Source organism: Polyodon spathula, chromosome 4, assembly GCF_017654505.1.
Source record: "Polyodon spathula isolate WHYD16114869_AA chromosome 4, ASM1765450v1, whole genome shotgun sequence".
NCBI classification, from domain to species: domain Eukaryota; kingdom Metazoa; phylum Chordata; class Actinopteri; order Acipenseriformes; family Polyodontidae; genus Polyodon; species Polyodon spathula.
This window is the reverse complement of record NC_054537.1, coordinates 25,046,952-25,063,800: the sequence shown is the minus strand read 5'-3', so window position 1 is coordinate 25,063,800 and position 16,849 is coordinate 25,046,952. Positions and strand designations below refer to the sequence as shown.

General features: G+C 35.0%; 1 protein-coding gene across 6 annotated transcripts in view; it reads left to right on the top strand.

The window, feature by feature from the left end:
• Nucleotides 1-16,849, top strand: part of LOC121314349 (eyes absent homolog 1) — a 44,278-nt gene that overhangs the window by 24,467 nt on the left and 2,962 nt on the right. For all 6 annotated transcript variants that reach the window (XM_041247502.1, XM_041247507.1, XM_041247504.1 and 3 more), the window contains 6 exons: nt 2,578-2,667; nt 14,909-14,967; nt 15,091-15,251; nt 15,481-15,595; nt 15,956-16,077; nt 16,843-16,849. The exon at nt 16,843-16,849 is cut by the window's right edge and continues 92 nt beyond it. In XM_041247502.1, the coding sequence (XP_041103436.1) occupies nt 2,578-2,667; nt 14,909-14,967; nt 15,091-15,251; nt 15,481-15,595; nt 15,956-16,077; nt 16,843-16,849 (554 nt within the window). The remainder of the gene's footprint in view (nt 1-2,577; nt 2,668-14,908; nt 14,968-15,090; nt 15,252-15,480; nt 15,596-15,955; nt 16,078-16,842) is intronic.

The window sequence follows — 16,849 nt, the reverse complement described above, 5'->3', positions numbered from 1 at the left end:
GAAGAAATGTTTTTTTGTGTATATGTGCTACAGTATTTAGAAATAGTGAGCTAGAGAGCTAGATAGACAGATAGACAGATAGATAGATGGATAGATAAACAAACATAGATGTAGATGTCTGTATTTTTTTTCTCTTAATGACTTTACACACTTAAAAAATTGCATAAACAAGATTTTGCTCACCTTCGAAGCAGAAAGTATAAATAGAGGTATAGCCGAGAGCACTGCTGTGGTTATCAGTTATCTTAATTGACATTGGGGCTGCTTGGGCCCATAAAGCTGATGGTTGAGACCAGCTGTGTCAGTGCATTTTGATGAGATCTGAGAAGTTTGGGTGGGGGGGGGGGGGGGGGGGGGGGGGGTGGAGCTGGCGCCCCTTAGATGGCAATGATGACTGAAGACAGGTGCGAAAGCAATAAAGACAGGCCTGGCCACACAGCCAGTTGTACTTAAATGGTTTCAAAATGTATTGTTTCTGTTTGTTTGGAATATACCACTTGATTTACAGAGAACATTCATTCAAGAATATGTGTATTTAATACAGTTTTAAGTGCACAGCAAAGAATGCTTTTCTTAATTAGATACATTTTGATGGTGCCTTTTTATGTTTGAGATAAAAGTTAAGTCTGTTGGTTCCTGACAATTTGATTCAACTTGTGTTGACATTTGGTGTAAGGACAAATAGTCAATCTTTTTATTATTTAATTGGTAGTTTCAACACATAAAGCACACCTAAATTCATGTTGTGCATTCTGTGGCCTGTAAGAGGAAGCAAGTACTTTCAGATTGTGGTGCCCAAAATGATAGGCTGATTGCAGCTTTCAGAAATGAAAGAATAAAACGATTGAATAAAACAATCTTTTGGTTGTTTTTTTTTATTTATTTATTTATTAAATTTTTTTTAAAAGAAGAAGCCATTGAGAGAAAAACAGAAAAAAAACACTCTACTTTGTCATACTTTTTTGTCTTGGGTCTATGAAAAAGAACTCATCCAGTTTGTCAAAGCAGTGTATGGCATCGTAACTTGACATTACGTTGAACTGTAACCGCTCAGCTGAAAAGATAAGATTTTCTATTCTTAACCCACAAGACATGCTTCATGAAGCATACGAAGTACTTCGTATCGCTTCAGAATTTTTCCGTTTTCTTATATATTATATTATATATATAATGATATATATATATATATATATATTCTATATATATAGATCACTCTTTAAACTTCATTGTTCTCTTAGTCTTAGCTATCACGCCATGAGTTAGCAAGTTCACATGAACAGACAATATAATGTGATTTTGTTAAAGCAATGTGGGAAAAAAAAAATAAAAAAAACAGACATTAAAATACATTTATGACCCTCATATTTAATAATTAGAAAAAAAAAATACAAAAAAACAGGACCTGTAATTTTATGTAAATTTTCGTCCACTGATCACTAGAGTACTCACCATGGTCCTAAAACTAAAATCTTAATCTAGACTAAAAATCTAAAACAATTGGTTATATAAAAAATAATAAACATATATATATATATATATATATATATATATATATATATATATATATATATATATATACACACACACACACACACACACACACACACACACACACACACACACACATATATATATATATGGATGAACTAGGTATTACAACAAAAAAAGTTTGTCTTTGTTTTCCCACCGGCAACGTAGATGGAAAGGAATGTAGTCCTAGAGAGAAGTGCTTGACCTTGTCTTTAAAGTAGAAAATGTTTAAAAGCTTTAAGAGACCTGTTCATGCAGGTAGTTAAAAGATAAAGCGTCTCTATTGTTAACACACATCTTTTATTAATGTATTTATTTATTGTATAATATAATTTTCCTGTTTTATCCTATTTAATCCTCCTAAAACTTTCAGTAAGTGTGAAGGTATAGTGACTTTTAGCTCTTTTGTAACTTTTAACGCTCATGTAAAGTTTTGCACTGATTACATAAGAAACTGAAGTTCAGAGCAAGACAGCTATAAGTGTTGTATATCAAGCTTTCCCGCAGCAATCCACACCACTGATGAGAATAGCCTGGAGTAAGAGAGAAATAAAGTATTTGTGCTCTTATAAGACAGTCATTAAAAAGAAGCTGCCTATTGCACCAAACCATTTGGTAGTTTTGAGATGCTGGCCTGTAATCTGTTATTGACAACAGAAGCTCAATTCAGTCAAGGTCCAGCATTGTTTCCATTAATAAAAAAAACAACAGATATGGTCTTATTAGGTGGAAACAATGCCAGCAATTATACTGTCGTTTTCTGGGTAATTAAGCAGTAATTGCTTGAAGTGCATTCTTTAAATGTATCTATAATGTCTGTATTGTGCTTTCACTTAAGATAATGTGCTGTGAATCAAATGATTTTGGAACTAATAATATATCACTGTTTGTGTGCTAAACCAGATCTGCCAAGCTGTTAACCATCATAATTAAAGTGCCTGATTGATCCAAATTATGTTAATTATGATCGTCTAGTGCTACATTTCTTTCTTTCAATTTCATTTCTAAAAGGAACATTTTTTTAATTTTTTTTTTTTTTTTTTAAAGGACCCTCCTTCGTCTGTGTCACTAGGACTTCGGATGGAAGAAATGATCTTCAACTTAGCAGATACACATCTTTTCTTCAATGACTTGGAAGTAAGTGGGTTTTTTGTTTTATATATATATATATATATATATATATATATATATATATATATATATATATATATATATATATATATATATAAACAGACCTGGTCCAACATGTATTTGTGCTTTGAACAAAGCTGAATGTTTGAGTGTAAAAATGTTTAGTTTATGTCTGCTCCCACGCAAATGTGTACTTTGCCATAATTACTTCAGGAGCTTGTTTTGTAAGCTATAATATTTAAGACCCAGCTTGAGATATAGAGAAGTCACAACAGAGTGCATACATTACATTACTAGCAAGAGCAGACCATTAAATATTTAACTGAAACATCAACAACCATTTAATAGCAGGGTGCCTATTTCTCAGTTCTGTCCCACTGTGGTAAAGTATTACCTTTGAATCCATGGGACATCATGACTTTTACATGCGCTGTCAGTCTGAGGGTCCAGTGACTAGACTCTACTTCTTTCCCCCAGTGGCAGGTACAATTTTTCAGGTTCTAGTATTTCCATACTTGCTTGGTCTGTCTGTGTGTCATGCTGCATGTACTTGGTGACACTGCTCATAAAAAAATGTGTTCCTCAATCATGGTATGAAACTGGGCTATGGTTTTGTGGTTCATGTAAGAAGCTGTAAAATATGTTCAGCGTGTTGAGTGCTCTGTATGCAAGCAGTTGCCACAGTGTTTGGCATTGTGATGCTCTGTGGGTTTACCTTGTAAAAATGAAGCCACTGGCTTCCAAATTCCACCAAATAGCTCATTCTCTAACATAAGAACAGAGCGTTACGGAGGCAATAGTTTATTTGAAACGCAAGTGTGAAGTAAGCTGTGGTAAGAGTGCCAAGTCTCATTAGTCACTGGTGATATGCTTTCTAAAGAAAAGGAAAGAAGGGGTGCTGCTTCAAACACCAGTATGAATCTGAAAGATTCAAATGCCAGTTGTACTGATCAAAGTTAATGGTCAGCAATTGGCTTTAAAAATATTTCCTGATGTTTCCCTCTTTCAGAAACTGCACCTTATTTAATAGATGAGCCACAGTCATTTGAAAAATGTCAGCTTAAATGTGGTTTGTTCAACATCTGTCATGTATTTTGATTTCCTTTCATCTGTGATGAAACTACTCACAGATGAATTGGCAGCTCACACTGCAGTAAAATTATTTAAATGTGCCTTGCATATTTTTTTTGCAGTATTGTAGTAAAGGGAATTATTTCATTTTGTACTGTCAGATTAAAGGCTAGTTGATAGTAAAAATCTTAAACTGACTCATAAATTCTGAACATTTTAAATTATACATACAGCATTTCAAATTGAAGGCACATATATCCCTGCTTTCTTTACAAAACAAAAGGGTAGTTTGACCACTGTTCATTACTGTTTTAACTGTGATGACACATTGTTTTAAATCAAGTTCAGAAGTTGTAAATACTAGTTGTGGTCATTTAAAATTATTGTATAATTTTGTATAGAAAGGAAGAGAAGCAGTTACTGTTCCAGAAAGTATTGTTTATGTCCTTTTATGTTGGTAAGATGTTTGTTGTGGTTGTTTTTTTTTCTTAAATCAGAAACTGCTATCAAGTCACACGCGTGTTTAACATTTCAAGAAAACATGTTAAGTTTAAATAGTGTAAATCAGTTAGTCAATGTGCTTTAAAACCTGTGTTACGGCCGAGTACATACAGCTTTAAAGTGTTGGCTTCATTCTTCTAAAAATAAACATTTTCCCTTTGACCTTGTGTCAATTGCATTGAAATGGTTGCCTGCCATATTTCTATCAGGAAGAAGAAAAGACAGACATTTGTTCTGAAGGATTCCCTAAGGGAAATCCTAATTACATACTGGCACTTGTTATACGTATGCGTTTCTGCCATCAGAAGGAACAATATTAGCTCACGAAACTGGAATGATGTGGTAATTCATGCTACAATGAAACATTTTGTGGTAGTAAGAATCAAGCATTATGTCAAGATTAAATTATAGAAATTACAATTCATAGCAATTAAAGATGAAGCATACAAGTCAAGTTGTTTCAAACAGACCTCATGGTTAGGCTGAAGTCTGATACAGTATGTGAACAGTACCAGAAACCTGTCTTGTAAAAAAAAAAAGAAATAAAAAAATAATAGCATATCATTTGTTACCTTGCCTTCTGGCACAGACATTAGAACTTACTGTATGTATTTTATTTTTAAATATGTGTTTCTCACTCTGATGATATTAATAAATATCCCAAAACATACTATATATCACATGTGTGTGTGTGTTAAAACAATTTATTAAAACAATTAGTTTTGGCATACAGCCAATTTGTGGATGTTGTTGTTAACATAGGACTGTATATACCAGTGATTCCCAACCGCCAGTCAACTGGGAGATTTTCCGCAAGAAGGCTGAAAAAAAAAAAAGTGTAGCAATAATAGAAAATGGCCATCGCTTCTGTTTGCATGATATTTATTCAAAATGTGAAGCAGAAGCACATTGTTATAAGACGCACTATTAATCAGTACAGTAGTCAGATTAACAATGTATTTACCTTTCCCTCTGTGTATTATGTTGTGTAATAAATCCTGAGCATCGCCATCGTTTCATTTGCCGCACGTACTGCCTTGTTTGTGTTCTCTTCCTGGTGTCACCGCTACAGTCCTCCTGTCACATGGCTTTACACAGAAAATGAGAGAGTTGTAATGGTGCATGGGCCTGTTGCTCCAGTACTCAGTGTTGTGACAGTAATAACACTTTGACACACAAATACCACCACCATGCCGTCTCAGAGACGTTATTTACAATACCCATTCAAACAGCACAAAATTGCGCAATCTTTGCCGGTATAACACCATCATTACCCTTTCACACAGGAAAAGGGATTGTGTGAGTACAACTTTCAGACCTGTCAGTCAGCAAATTGTTTTCATGGCAAATGGTTTGAAACAATTCAACTTACTGAATATCCCATTAAGCTACTTTAAAATTTTTTTTTTATATATATATTATATATAATATATATATTATATATATAGATATATAATATGTGCGATATATATATATATATATGTATACATACACACACCACACACACATTGGAGTCATTATTAATTTAACTTCACCCCTTCGTAATAATTATATAAAGTATTAACCGTTTTTGTTTTATATATATATATATATATATATATATATATATATATATATATATATATATATATATATATATTTAACAGCCTGTTGTTTCTGTTGCTCGCTTTGCTCGCTCAAGATCTGTGCCCCCAAAAATGCTGTATCTGTTTAGTAGCTGCCACTCCTAGAATTGTAAAGTTAACAATTCCTTAACTACTTCTACGCTCCAATTACTACCTCGTTCTTGATCAGCATTGTATTTGACAAAAATTAAAGCGTGTAACACCGACGATAAAAATACCCAACATGTGATGTTGACTTTCAGTCCGCGCCCACTATAGCACCTCAGTGGCGATATAGCCTTTCACACAGGCAGTTATGACGGTTCAGTGCCGTCACTGAACCACCTTGCGAGGTGCTACAGAGACGGTATAAAGTATGACGGTTCTGTGGCGGTATAGGCAATTCACACAGACCTGTAAGCTGCTTCAGTCGCGATTCTGAACTGTCATAACTCCTCTTTGTGAAAGCACCTTAAGATTGCTCTTCAGTAAGATTGAAATGCTACATGTACCTTTGAGAAGTCGATAGTGATAAAGGCATGTCAAACAAGTTTCTTTAGACAGTTTTTTCAACAAAAAGACAAAAACAGGATCAGACAGCAGCGGTGAAAAACGGAAACATGAGTGTGGCGCAAATGGAAGTGAAGTTTATGAACTTGATGAAGAAGACAGGCATGAGGAAAGGGATGAGACAAAAGCAAAGAAAAAACTATCCAGGTACAATCGAAAATACAATGCTTCCTATATTAACCCTTTGAGGTCATAAGTCGGACCAGGTCCGACATTACAATTTTCCCTTTCCAGTCCGATGTCAGACCCTGTCCGACATCATCAAAAAGACATCAAGCACAGGTCTGTAGTTGTTTTTTCTCCAGAAAAAGCTGAGAAAACCTTTCAATGGCCAAGTGAATCCGGTAGGAGCCAAGAGTAGCCAGAAAAAAAAGGGCCGTATCTGAGCAATACACAGAGCCCCTTCACCACAGAGATAACACGAACACACACAAAGAAGATAGCTGCTCCCGCATCCAGCACTCAGAAAATATCACAGACATTTGCAGAGCTTTTTGAGATGCTATAGTAATAAAATAATGACTTGGATCACATTATTAAGGAGTTTGGTGATAAAACAAGTGATCAGGAGAGGATTTATCAGTATGCATGTCTATAAAGAGGTATGTGAAAAGTACAGCGAACAAGGGGTGGGGCTTGGCTGGAGATGCAGTACTGAGAGTTCTTTTGCAATTCAGTGCCTTTTAAACCTGTTTTAATTTGAAAAATATATATTTTTAACAGTGCGTGTAAAATAAAAAGCGCGTGTGAAAATAAATTGGACCAAACTAATTTGGCACCTAAAATCAAAACATGCTGAGTTGGAATCTAAACCAGCAGAGTTCTTTGAAAGAAAGCGTCACGAAGGGTCAGCGACAACTAATGCGATGTAAGTGGAGCTACATTGAAAGCATCTTGCTTGGTCTCATTTTGTATCGCAAAGACCAAAAAGCCATTTTCAATAGGTGAAGAGTTGGTAATCTGTTAAGCCGTCTGTTAAATATATCTGTTGGGAAGTGCTGGGCGAAACTGCAGCCAAAAGGGCAAGTTGTGGACCTCTTTCAAACAATACAGTGGCTTGAAGAATTGAAGATATTTCTCAAGACATGGAAGATCAACTCACAGATGGGCTGAAGAAGGCAAGATATTTTTCACTACAATTCGACATTACAGACATTATCGTTTTTGCAATTTTGTTGGCATATGTACGTTTTGAACATGGGGGCGATTTGACTGAAAAATTGCTATGTGCTCTTGAACGCCCCAAGTAAACTACAAGTGGTGAAGTGTTTAAGGGTCTCAATGAATATGTCACTGGACATAGATTGGATTGGAAATGTGTTGGAATCTGCACAGATGGAGCCACTGAAATGATGGGATGTCATTCTGTTGTTGTGGCGAAAGTGAAAGCAGTTGCCCCAGAATTTGATTCAACGCTTTGCTTTATTCACCAGGGAAATGCTGGCAACAAAAAAGATGTCGGCAGAACTGCATGATGTTTTCAATACAGTTGTGAAAGTAGTTAAATGCATGAGAGCCCATGCTTTGAATTCCAGATTGTTTGTGCGCTGAAATGGGTGCTCAGCATAACCAGTTGCTGTTGCACACAGAAATAGGTTGCCAGATATCTCATGGAAAAGAAGTCTGATTGGGACAGTTTCAGGGATTTTGACTGACTTGCGAAGCTGGCCTATTTGGATGCCATTTTTCATCTGTGAATGATCTGAAGGCAAGGTGACAAGAGCATTTTGGATAGCAGATAAAATCGCTGTATTTAAAAACATTATGTGGAGTAATCGCGTTTCCAAACATTGTTTTGATATGCTTCCAGTACTTCTAAAAGTAATCAGTGGTGCCAATGAGCAGTTAGACATAAACAATTTGGTTGATTTAATTGGTCAGCATTTGAAATTGCTGAGTGAAAAATGATTATTTTCCTACAAATATAGACCCTAGAAATGGAAAGGAATGGATTTGAGATCCCTTCATTTCAAAGACTGGAACATCAAGATCAACTGATAGAGTTATCAAATGACAATGGTTTGAAGCTGCAGTTTCAAGCATGTGAATCTCTGGCTGCATTTTGGATAAAGATAAGGCCAGAATATCCTGAGCTAAGTTAAATTGCAATCATTGCTGCCTTTCTCCGCTACATATCTGTGTGAGACTGGATTTTTAACCATGACTGCCATAAAAACAAAGCACCAGAATAAACGTGATGTTGAGCATCGCTTCGAGCAGCACTCTCAAACATGAAACCCAGACTGGACTTCTTACGGCTCAGAAGAAAGCACAGATATCTCATTAGAAGCATCACCTCATCACCACCCCAAGCACACAGTCATATTGGTAAGTTTTTGTTTTATCTTCTCTGTAGACTTACAGCTTTTTTGTTTTTTTACGCATAGGAATAGATACTAAAGTTACATCAGAATTATTTGGCTATATATATATATATATATATATATATATATATATATATATATATATATATATATATATATATATATATATATATATATATGCAGTACACCCTTGCTATAACGCCCTTCATTATAACGAACTTATAATTATAATTATAACTTCATTATAACGAACAAATCTGGACCCTGGACCCCAAAAAAAAAAAATTTTAAAAAGACACAACATATAAACACACGCTGTTAACATCCCAGTCTATACGGATGGGATGCCTCCTCCGCAGTGAAGTCTTCTCTTTTGTCTTAATAAAAAGTGTGCGGTGTAACTATACAGAAACGAAAATAATTTTATGCTGCTAGAAACTATATTGATTGTTTGAAAAAGGCATATCTCTGTCATGAATATGGGTTTTTCGAAAAAAAGGTTTTTGGCTTGTTTTTTGTTTTGGCTTGATTGCAAAAAAAACAACAACAAAAAATCTTGAGGATCTGATGAACTTTTCACGTCAGGTTGATTTGGAATAAAAGCTAAGTTTTGGGATTCTTGCATCTTGAATTAAGATTTGGTGCACTTTGAAACGATTCATGTCAGATTGATTTTGAACAAATGTTCAGCTTCAATTCGCGATTTTTGCTTTTTGCACTGTGTTTTATGCGTTGCCTACATGAGACGAACAGGTACATGTAATTCTACTTTTATTCGCAATCTCATCTCGTTAACTTACTCCAACAGTTGTCCTTTTGCTGTAACAAACCCCTCGATATAATGAACAAAAGGCTTGGACCCCAACAAGTTTGTTATAAGAGGGTGTACTGTATACATATGTTTATATTTTTTACATTACATAAATAATGAAGTAAAATAACTTTAAACAAGTACAGTTTCAGTTTGTACATTTTATGTAATTTTAAGTAATTACATTTTCTTTAAATTTATATTGTCAATCAGTTATTTATCAGCATTTTTTCTGTTACTAAGGTTTTAAAATACAACTGCAGAAGTATATTATTTTACAATGTGATTTAAGAGCACTTAAAAAAATTAATATTGAAGGAAGCGGTCAGTGAAACTTGGGATTGGAACTAGCCGGCCCTCAATGGGAAAAAGGTTGGGAACCACCGGTGTACACCATACAACCTGAAGCTACTGTATAAAGACTACGGATCTGAACTTTTGCTTACGGTATCATAGTAATTAGGCTAATTTTACTGGTAGATGAGCGATAGGTTGCAGAGCATTATCATTGGTCTTTTGATAGCATTGTATACTTTCAAACTAGTTTGATCAGTCTAACATCTTAAGTTTTAGGAGCCCTAAAGTCCATTAAAGAATGATTCTACAAAACATTATACTCTGTATTGACGAAAGTTGTTTTCACTGAACAGTGACTATTTAATTCTGCTGCCCAATGTTATATTAACCTTGGAGGTTTAACCTTACAAAAAAAAAAAAAAAAAATGAAGTACCTGAATTTACAATAGGAAGGGATAAAAGCATTCCTGTCTTTTCCATCATTCACTGATTCTGGCAAAGGCTTTGCAATAAAAGCAGTGACTATGTGGGAATGTGCCTTCTCTCAGCAAGGCAGCAGTCTTTCACAGTGGGGAACAGATTATTCATATGGGGGAATCAGGTCATCCCAGCAGGAACCAGCACATCTTAAAGGAAAAAGTACTTCAAGTACTTTGGACAAAGAGTCGTGGCAGTCACAGAATAAGCTGGTCATGGGGAGTTGGCACAAATACTTAAATTAGTGCAGCATAATCTCAAAATACACATACCTGAGGGTAGACTTGTGGCACATTAAATATGAAAGGCATACTGCTTTAGTCATTTTTATTATGAGTTACATATTTAGTCAGCTGTCTATTGTAGCATAAGTAGGAATTCCTACAAAATGCATATTTACCTTTATTATTCATATATTTCAATAAAATATAAGAATGTCCTCTGTCATTTGACCCAAAGAATATCATTAAATACATGCATTTGATACTAAACATGATTTTCATCTGGTGGCTGTTCCAGGGTCTGCTTTCAGTGCACTTCCTACCTAGTTGATGACAAACTTACAAAACCACAGTCACTATTGGTCACTTACTGCAGATAGCCTCTCAGAATAAATCAGTCATGAAGATTAAAGTCCTTTTAACTCCTGACCCCAAGGGCAAGTTGGAGGAACATTGGCTTAGGGCAGTACTGTACTGACAAGGGAAGAAAACTGAAAAACGCTGATTAGAGATGCCTGGATTAAAATAGATTTTTTTTTTTTTTTTTTTAAATAGATATCTTAAATAAATAAAAATTAGTTTTTAGACATATCAGCATGCTTTAAATATATTGAATTAATATAAATGCTACCTTTTTAAGAATCCTTGAAACCGATAAAAGCTGTTTAGATGCTAGTTTAAAAATGAAACATTTTAGAACTCTTCGTAGGCTGTTTTATTTCCTTGGTGGTTCATCCACAAATTGTAGATTGGAATGAAGTGGGCTTCAAGAAGGCCCTTTGTTCTCCATATCCTGTGCCTGACCCACAGGTAATGTGCACCCTTTTCTTCGACGCAGAGTAATTGTGGTGGGAAAGTGGAGAAAATTTGAGGGTCACGAACTGCAGGGCAGGCAGGGATGACAGGTTCTGCCAATCGAGTGCCAGCATTGAGAACCTGCGAACCATAGTTTGAACTTTTTCACATGGAATTAGCTTGTATGCTGGGAGGAATATTGTGATGATGGCAGTAATCGTTCATTGCCGTATTGTCAGCTTGAAGCTCACCTGTTTGGGAGGCAATTACTGTAGTGCAAATAGCAAGGCCTAATTATGCTCAAAGCAAAATTGACCTCTCGGATAAAAAAAAAAAAAAAAAAAAGAAGAAGCTGCAATGTGAAATGTAATACCATTGTTTCCAGATACAGAGGCTGTATGGGGTTTATAGTTATTTTTTTAATAATAATTTTCATTTTGACGTTATGCAGCTTTCTGAAGCGTTGTCACCGGTAACCTTTTCCAACAGGAAGAATCAGGCAGTGAACACTGATTGTTTAATGACAGATATATGGAGAACAAAGGAAGGCCTGATAACTTCCTATGTAGGTTTCATATTTTCATAGAAAGCTATATTGCATTTTTGTTCAAAGTGCATATATCTATATATATATATATATATATATATATATATATATATATATATATATATATATATATATATATGCACTTTGAACAAAAATGCAATATAGCTTTCTATGAAAATATGGGTAGTAATGAAAATAATGGGTAGACAAAGTGTGTGTATTAAACTTCTAAATGATATTTCCATGACATTTCTGAAGAGACCTTAAATGAGCATGGGATTAACCCCTGCTAGATTACAGCTGAGATGCACTTCTGTCACGAAATGGTTTGCACTATAGTGTCTGTTTTTTGTGGGCAATCTTCATTCTGGCAGCCCGTCACCTTTCAAAAGCATGTTCATGTCAGAAAAATTTGATAATGACAATAATTACTTGTCTGTATTTAACAATATGTAATTTTCGTAAATGTGTGCTGCACACAGTTATTACTTTTATACAGTGCTATTTATTCAATCTCAAGGGTTGCCGCATCTATGTGTGCTGCATTTTACAGTATGGCAGTAAACGAAGCAAGAAAAAACAGCTTTCCTATGTATTTTGTACTACAGTACAACTGTATCTGATTTTTGTTCGGTTGTTTTATTTTTTATGCATTGTTTCTTTCAGCTGGTACAGTTTTTTGTGTTTTTTTTTGTTTTTTGTTTTGTTTTTTTTAGCGTTCTGTAACACAAATTCACCCTAAGCAGTATATTTGTGTGATGTCCTTGTTTTTGTTTACATTAAATGTTGGATTTTTAAAAGATTTAAATAGTGAGAACAGCATACCTTCAAAATATCACACTTGAAGCACAATAAGCTGTCACTTTCACCTACTTAAAATAAACTGGTGACCATGAACGATAGATTTCTGGACTGTTCACAGTAAAATTAATATGTGAATTGCCAGCATGCAATTAGTGCAAGCTTACAGGCCCAAGAAAATGCTTCAAATAGTTATCTCCACTTGAATCCCACAAACCCAAATAAAACAAACATGGGAAGACAAACACAGGGCACTAATTTAAGAAGAATGGCTGTAATATATTAATTACTGTGCAATTAGTGGATAATTGGGTCATTGTTGTTTGAGAGATTTACAACTAAGTAGGCTCTGGAAAAGGGTTGGGTTGTCTCTAATGATGTTAACTGTGTAATTTTAGGTTTTGGTTTTGCCTTTACATACAAACACTCCCTCTCTGAATCAGAGGATTAGAGCTATTTGTGGTAGATGAGGAGAAACAGCCTGTCTGTCTTTCCCAGGGCGGCTCAGGCTATTCTCTTTTCTTCTGCTTGAGCTGTGTATTACAAGACAGGAGGGGGGGGGGGGCAATAATGTGATTTCACTAAAAATCCTGAATGCTGGGCCATTCAGTGAGCAAAGCCCATAACAAATTGGTGGCACATTCGCGTTAGAGAACCGTTCACAACTTTGTCCCGAAACAGATTACACAAACAACTTAAAGAGTTCCTGAACCATGTCTTCAATTGGCAACCTATCTTTTAAAATGTTACATTCACAGCCCTCCTGTGAGGCCATATTGACTTTCTTTTTTTTTTCTTATCTGAAGTTGTTGACCTCAGGAGAGGAGGAAAAGGTTATGAGGTCAAAGTATTTTCCTCTTTGGATCTTGCGGCTTGCTGGGAGAGGCCTGGATTGAGAATGGATGCATTAGAACAGGGGTTGAGGGGTCAGGATTTTCATTCTGTTAAGGAACAGCTGGTTTGAGTTTCTCCTCACTCTTCTCTCTCCTTCCTTCCCCACAAAATTTGTTCAGAGGGGAACCAGTAAAATAGAAAGGTTTATGGTCTCAAGCCCTTGCTATTACCCTGACATAGCATTAGGCAGGAATGTAATAACGTCAACATTTGGTCAAGTTCATATGAAGTTAAAACTAGGAAGTGGTTTCAGTGTTTTGGTGTCTTTTAACAGTCCGTTGAAACTTTAATTAGAGAAGGAATTTTATAGGAAAAACTTGGTTTGAATTAAAAAAAGTAATCCATTTAAAAAAAATGGTAGTGTGCATTTCATTTTAATAAAAAAAAAAAGTATACTGTAAAAACAAAAACAGAGAAATTCTTTATAGTACATTCCAGGACACAGTAACATTTCAAAACTGTATGCTCTAAAATGCTATATGTTGTCACTAAAATAAATATAAGTGAATGGTAATGTACTTAAAATATATTCAAATATACCTTAACTTTCTTCTAGAGTTTAAAAAAAAACAGCTGCAATTATAACAACAATAACAGTTGTTAAAACAGTTTATAAACCTGATATCAAATATAATTGTATGAGTTGGACTTAAAAATGACAGTGGACGGTACTGCGGTAGCAACGTTTGCTTATGCTTGGGTATGAAAACATTTATATCCCTCCTCCAGAGAAAACTGCTGAGTTGGATGTTAGAGCAAGGCTTTCCTACATTTTGTACTTCTGAGAGGAAAAAATGTGACTCCTATAATGGCAAACCAATAACACATTTTTTGTCTGCTTTCCCCTGAAAAGTTGGCCTCAGGCTGTGTTGGTGTGTGGCTCAGCAGCAATCAGGGGTCATAATTTCATTGGTGGTTAGCATCAGGTTCAATTTTTCTAGTACGTTACATTTACCAGAAAGTCTGTTTATTGTTACTGTGTACACTGATTGAATCAACCAAGAGCAGCAGGATGTGTTAAATACTACAGTACTCTGTACGGAGCACATGTCCTAATTTTTCATCAGATCTTTGTTCTTCCCTGGACATGCATGGTCATTTACATATGGATACGTGTAAATACTTGCATAAATGATATTTAAATCTGCAAATATTAAAACAGACACATTAGAGATCATGGTGGCTTGCTAAGGGAGCCACCTAGTGGTTTACCCACTTATTTACATATTGTTGTGTGGGGTGCGGTGGGGGGGGGGGTGTTGCTCTGTTCTCATGTAAATCAAAAGCCATCAACTTTTTTTATTTATTTATTTTATTTTAATTTTTTTCTGTAGGAATGTGATCAGGTCCATATTGATGACGTGTCTTCAGATGACAATGGCCAGGACTTAAGGTACGTTTCATCTGTGATCCTGTCATTTTATCTGAACAATTTGCTAGTCATTTTTGCAGATTCAATAAATATAAAAAAAATCCCCCCCCCCCCCCCCCCCCCCCCCTTTGTTTTCAATCACAGCACATACAACTTTGGCACAGATGGTTTCCATGCAGCGGCAACCAGTGCAAATCTCTGCCTAGCAACTGGTGTACGAGGAGGAGTTGACTGGATGAGAAAACTTGCCTTCCGGTATAGACGAGTGAAAGAAATATATTCAACCTATAAAAACAATGTTGGCGGTAAGTTGGGATCCCAAATAAGTATTGTTGTTGGTTTGTTAAAAACAAACAAAAAAAAACATGTAAATAAACTTTATGCATAAAAACATGGGAAAGGTTTGTGACAGGTTTTGCTTTATCTTTTTTTTTTTATTTTAACAGTTTCAAATGTACAGTAGCTTCAGCTTTAAAGTAAAATGAAATACCTAGTAGACTTTCCGACTAAACAAGCTTTCTTGGTATATTACAGGTCTGCTGGGTCCAGCTAAAAGGGAAGCCTGGTTACAATTGCGAGCAGAGATAGAGGCCTTGACAGATTCCTGGTTAACACTGGCACTTAAAACACTCTCATTAATTCACTCAAGGTAAACGGATATTTTCATACGAGACAAACAAAAGAAAAAAAAATTAAAAGAAGTTTAAGAGAACCTAATCTTGTCATGTATCTTTTTTAATCACATACAAAGCTATTGATCTTAATTCCACAAACCTAAAACTTTTGACCCTGTGCTTTCCACTGCTTTTTTATGTGTTACATGATGAACTAAGAGGGTCAATAAATCAACCCTGGTGGAAAACATCAACACAAGTTAAATGACGTTTAAAACTAAGTCAATGAAGGTTAATCTAGTGATCTAGAACCCCAAGAATAACCCAGAGAACAGCTGTATGGCTAACCTTTTCTTTTGCTTGTTTGTAACAGTTTTGTGTTTGTTTTTTCTTAGGTCAAACTGTGTGAATATTCTAGTCACGACGACGCAGCTCATACCTGCCCTGGCAAAGGTCTTACTCTACGGACTGGGCATAGTATTTCCAATAGAAAATATTTATAGTGCAACAAAAATAGGTAAGCACTATAAAGATTGTATTTGTTTTTTTAATTAACTGATACTGTACTCTAAAACAGTATTACTAAAACTAAAATTAAATATACAATATCTGTTTAGACTTTATTCTAAGATGTGTTCATATTTTTTTTTGCTAACCATTAATACTGGTAACAATCCCCCCAAAAACAGAAACTTGCAAAAAAAAGGGGTGCACATCCCTTTGTAAATGTTATACAACACTGACAAAAATTGAGAAGTAAACTCTTAGGTGTGTATGCATATTGTGAACTCTAAAGACTTCTCATAAATCTTAACGTAAAAAAAATAAAATACCAAACCTTTTGAAAATGCTGTAGTTCATACAGTTCATTTAATGTGTTGTATGAACATAAGTGTGGAATCTGTGGAAAGCAGATTGAAACATATTTTTGTGTGATTTTGTTGTACTGGAAAGCAAAGACATATGAGATGGTTGATGTTTAGTTCCAAAGACGGGCCTAATCAGACTGGGATTATTTTCTTGGACCGAAGCCTGAATTGGGCCTCTCCTTTTTGAGCTATGCATGTGAAACCACTTCTGCAAATTGATATCATTCCACAAAGACTTATACTGTGTGTATGATTATATATATATATGTATATATATATTATATATATATATATCTATATATATATATATATATATATATATATATATATATATATAGATATATATATATATAATATATGATACTCATTTCTGTTCTCAGGGAAAGAAAGTTGTTTCGCATTTCTGTTCTTAGGGAAAGA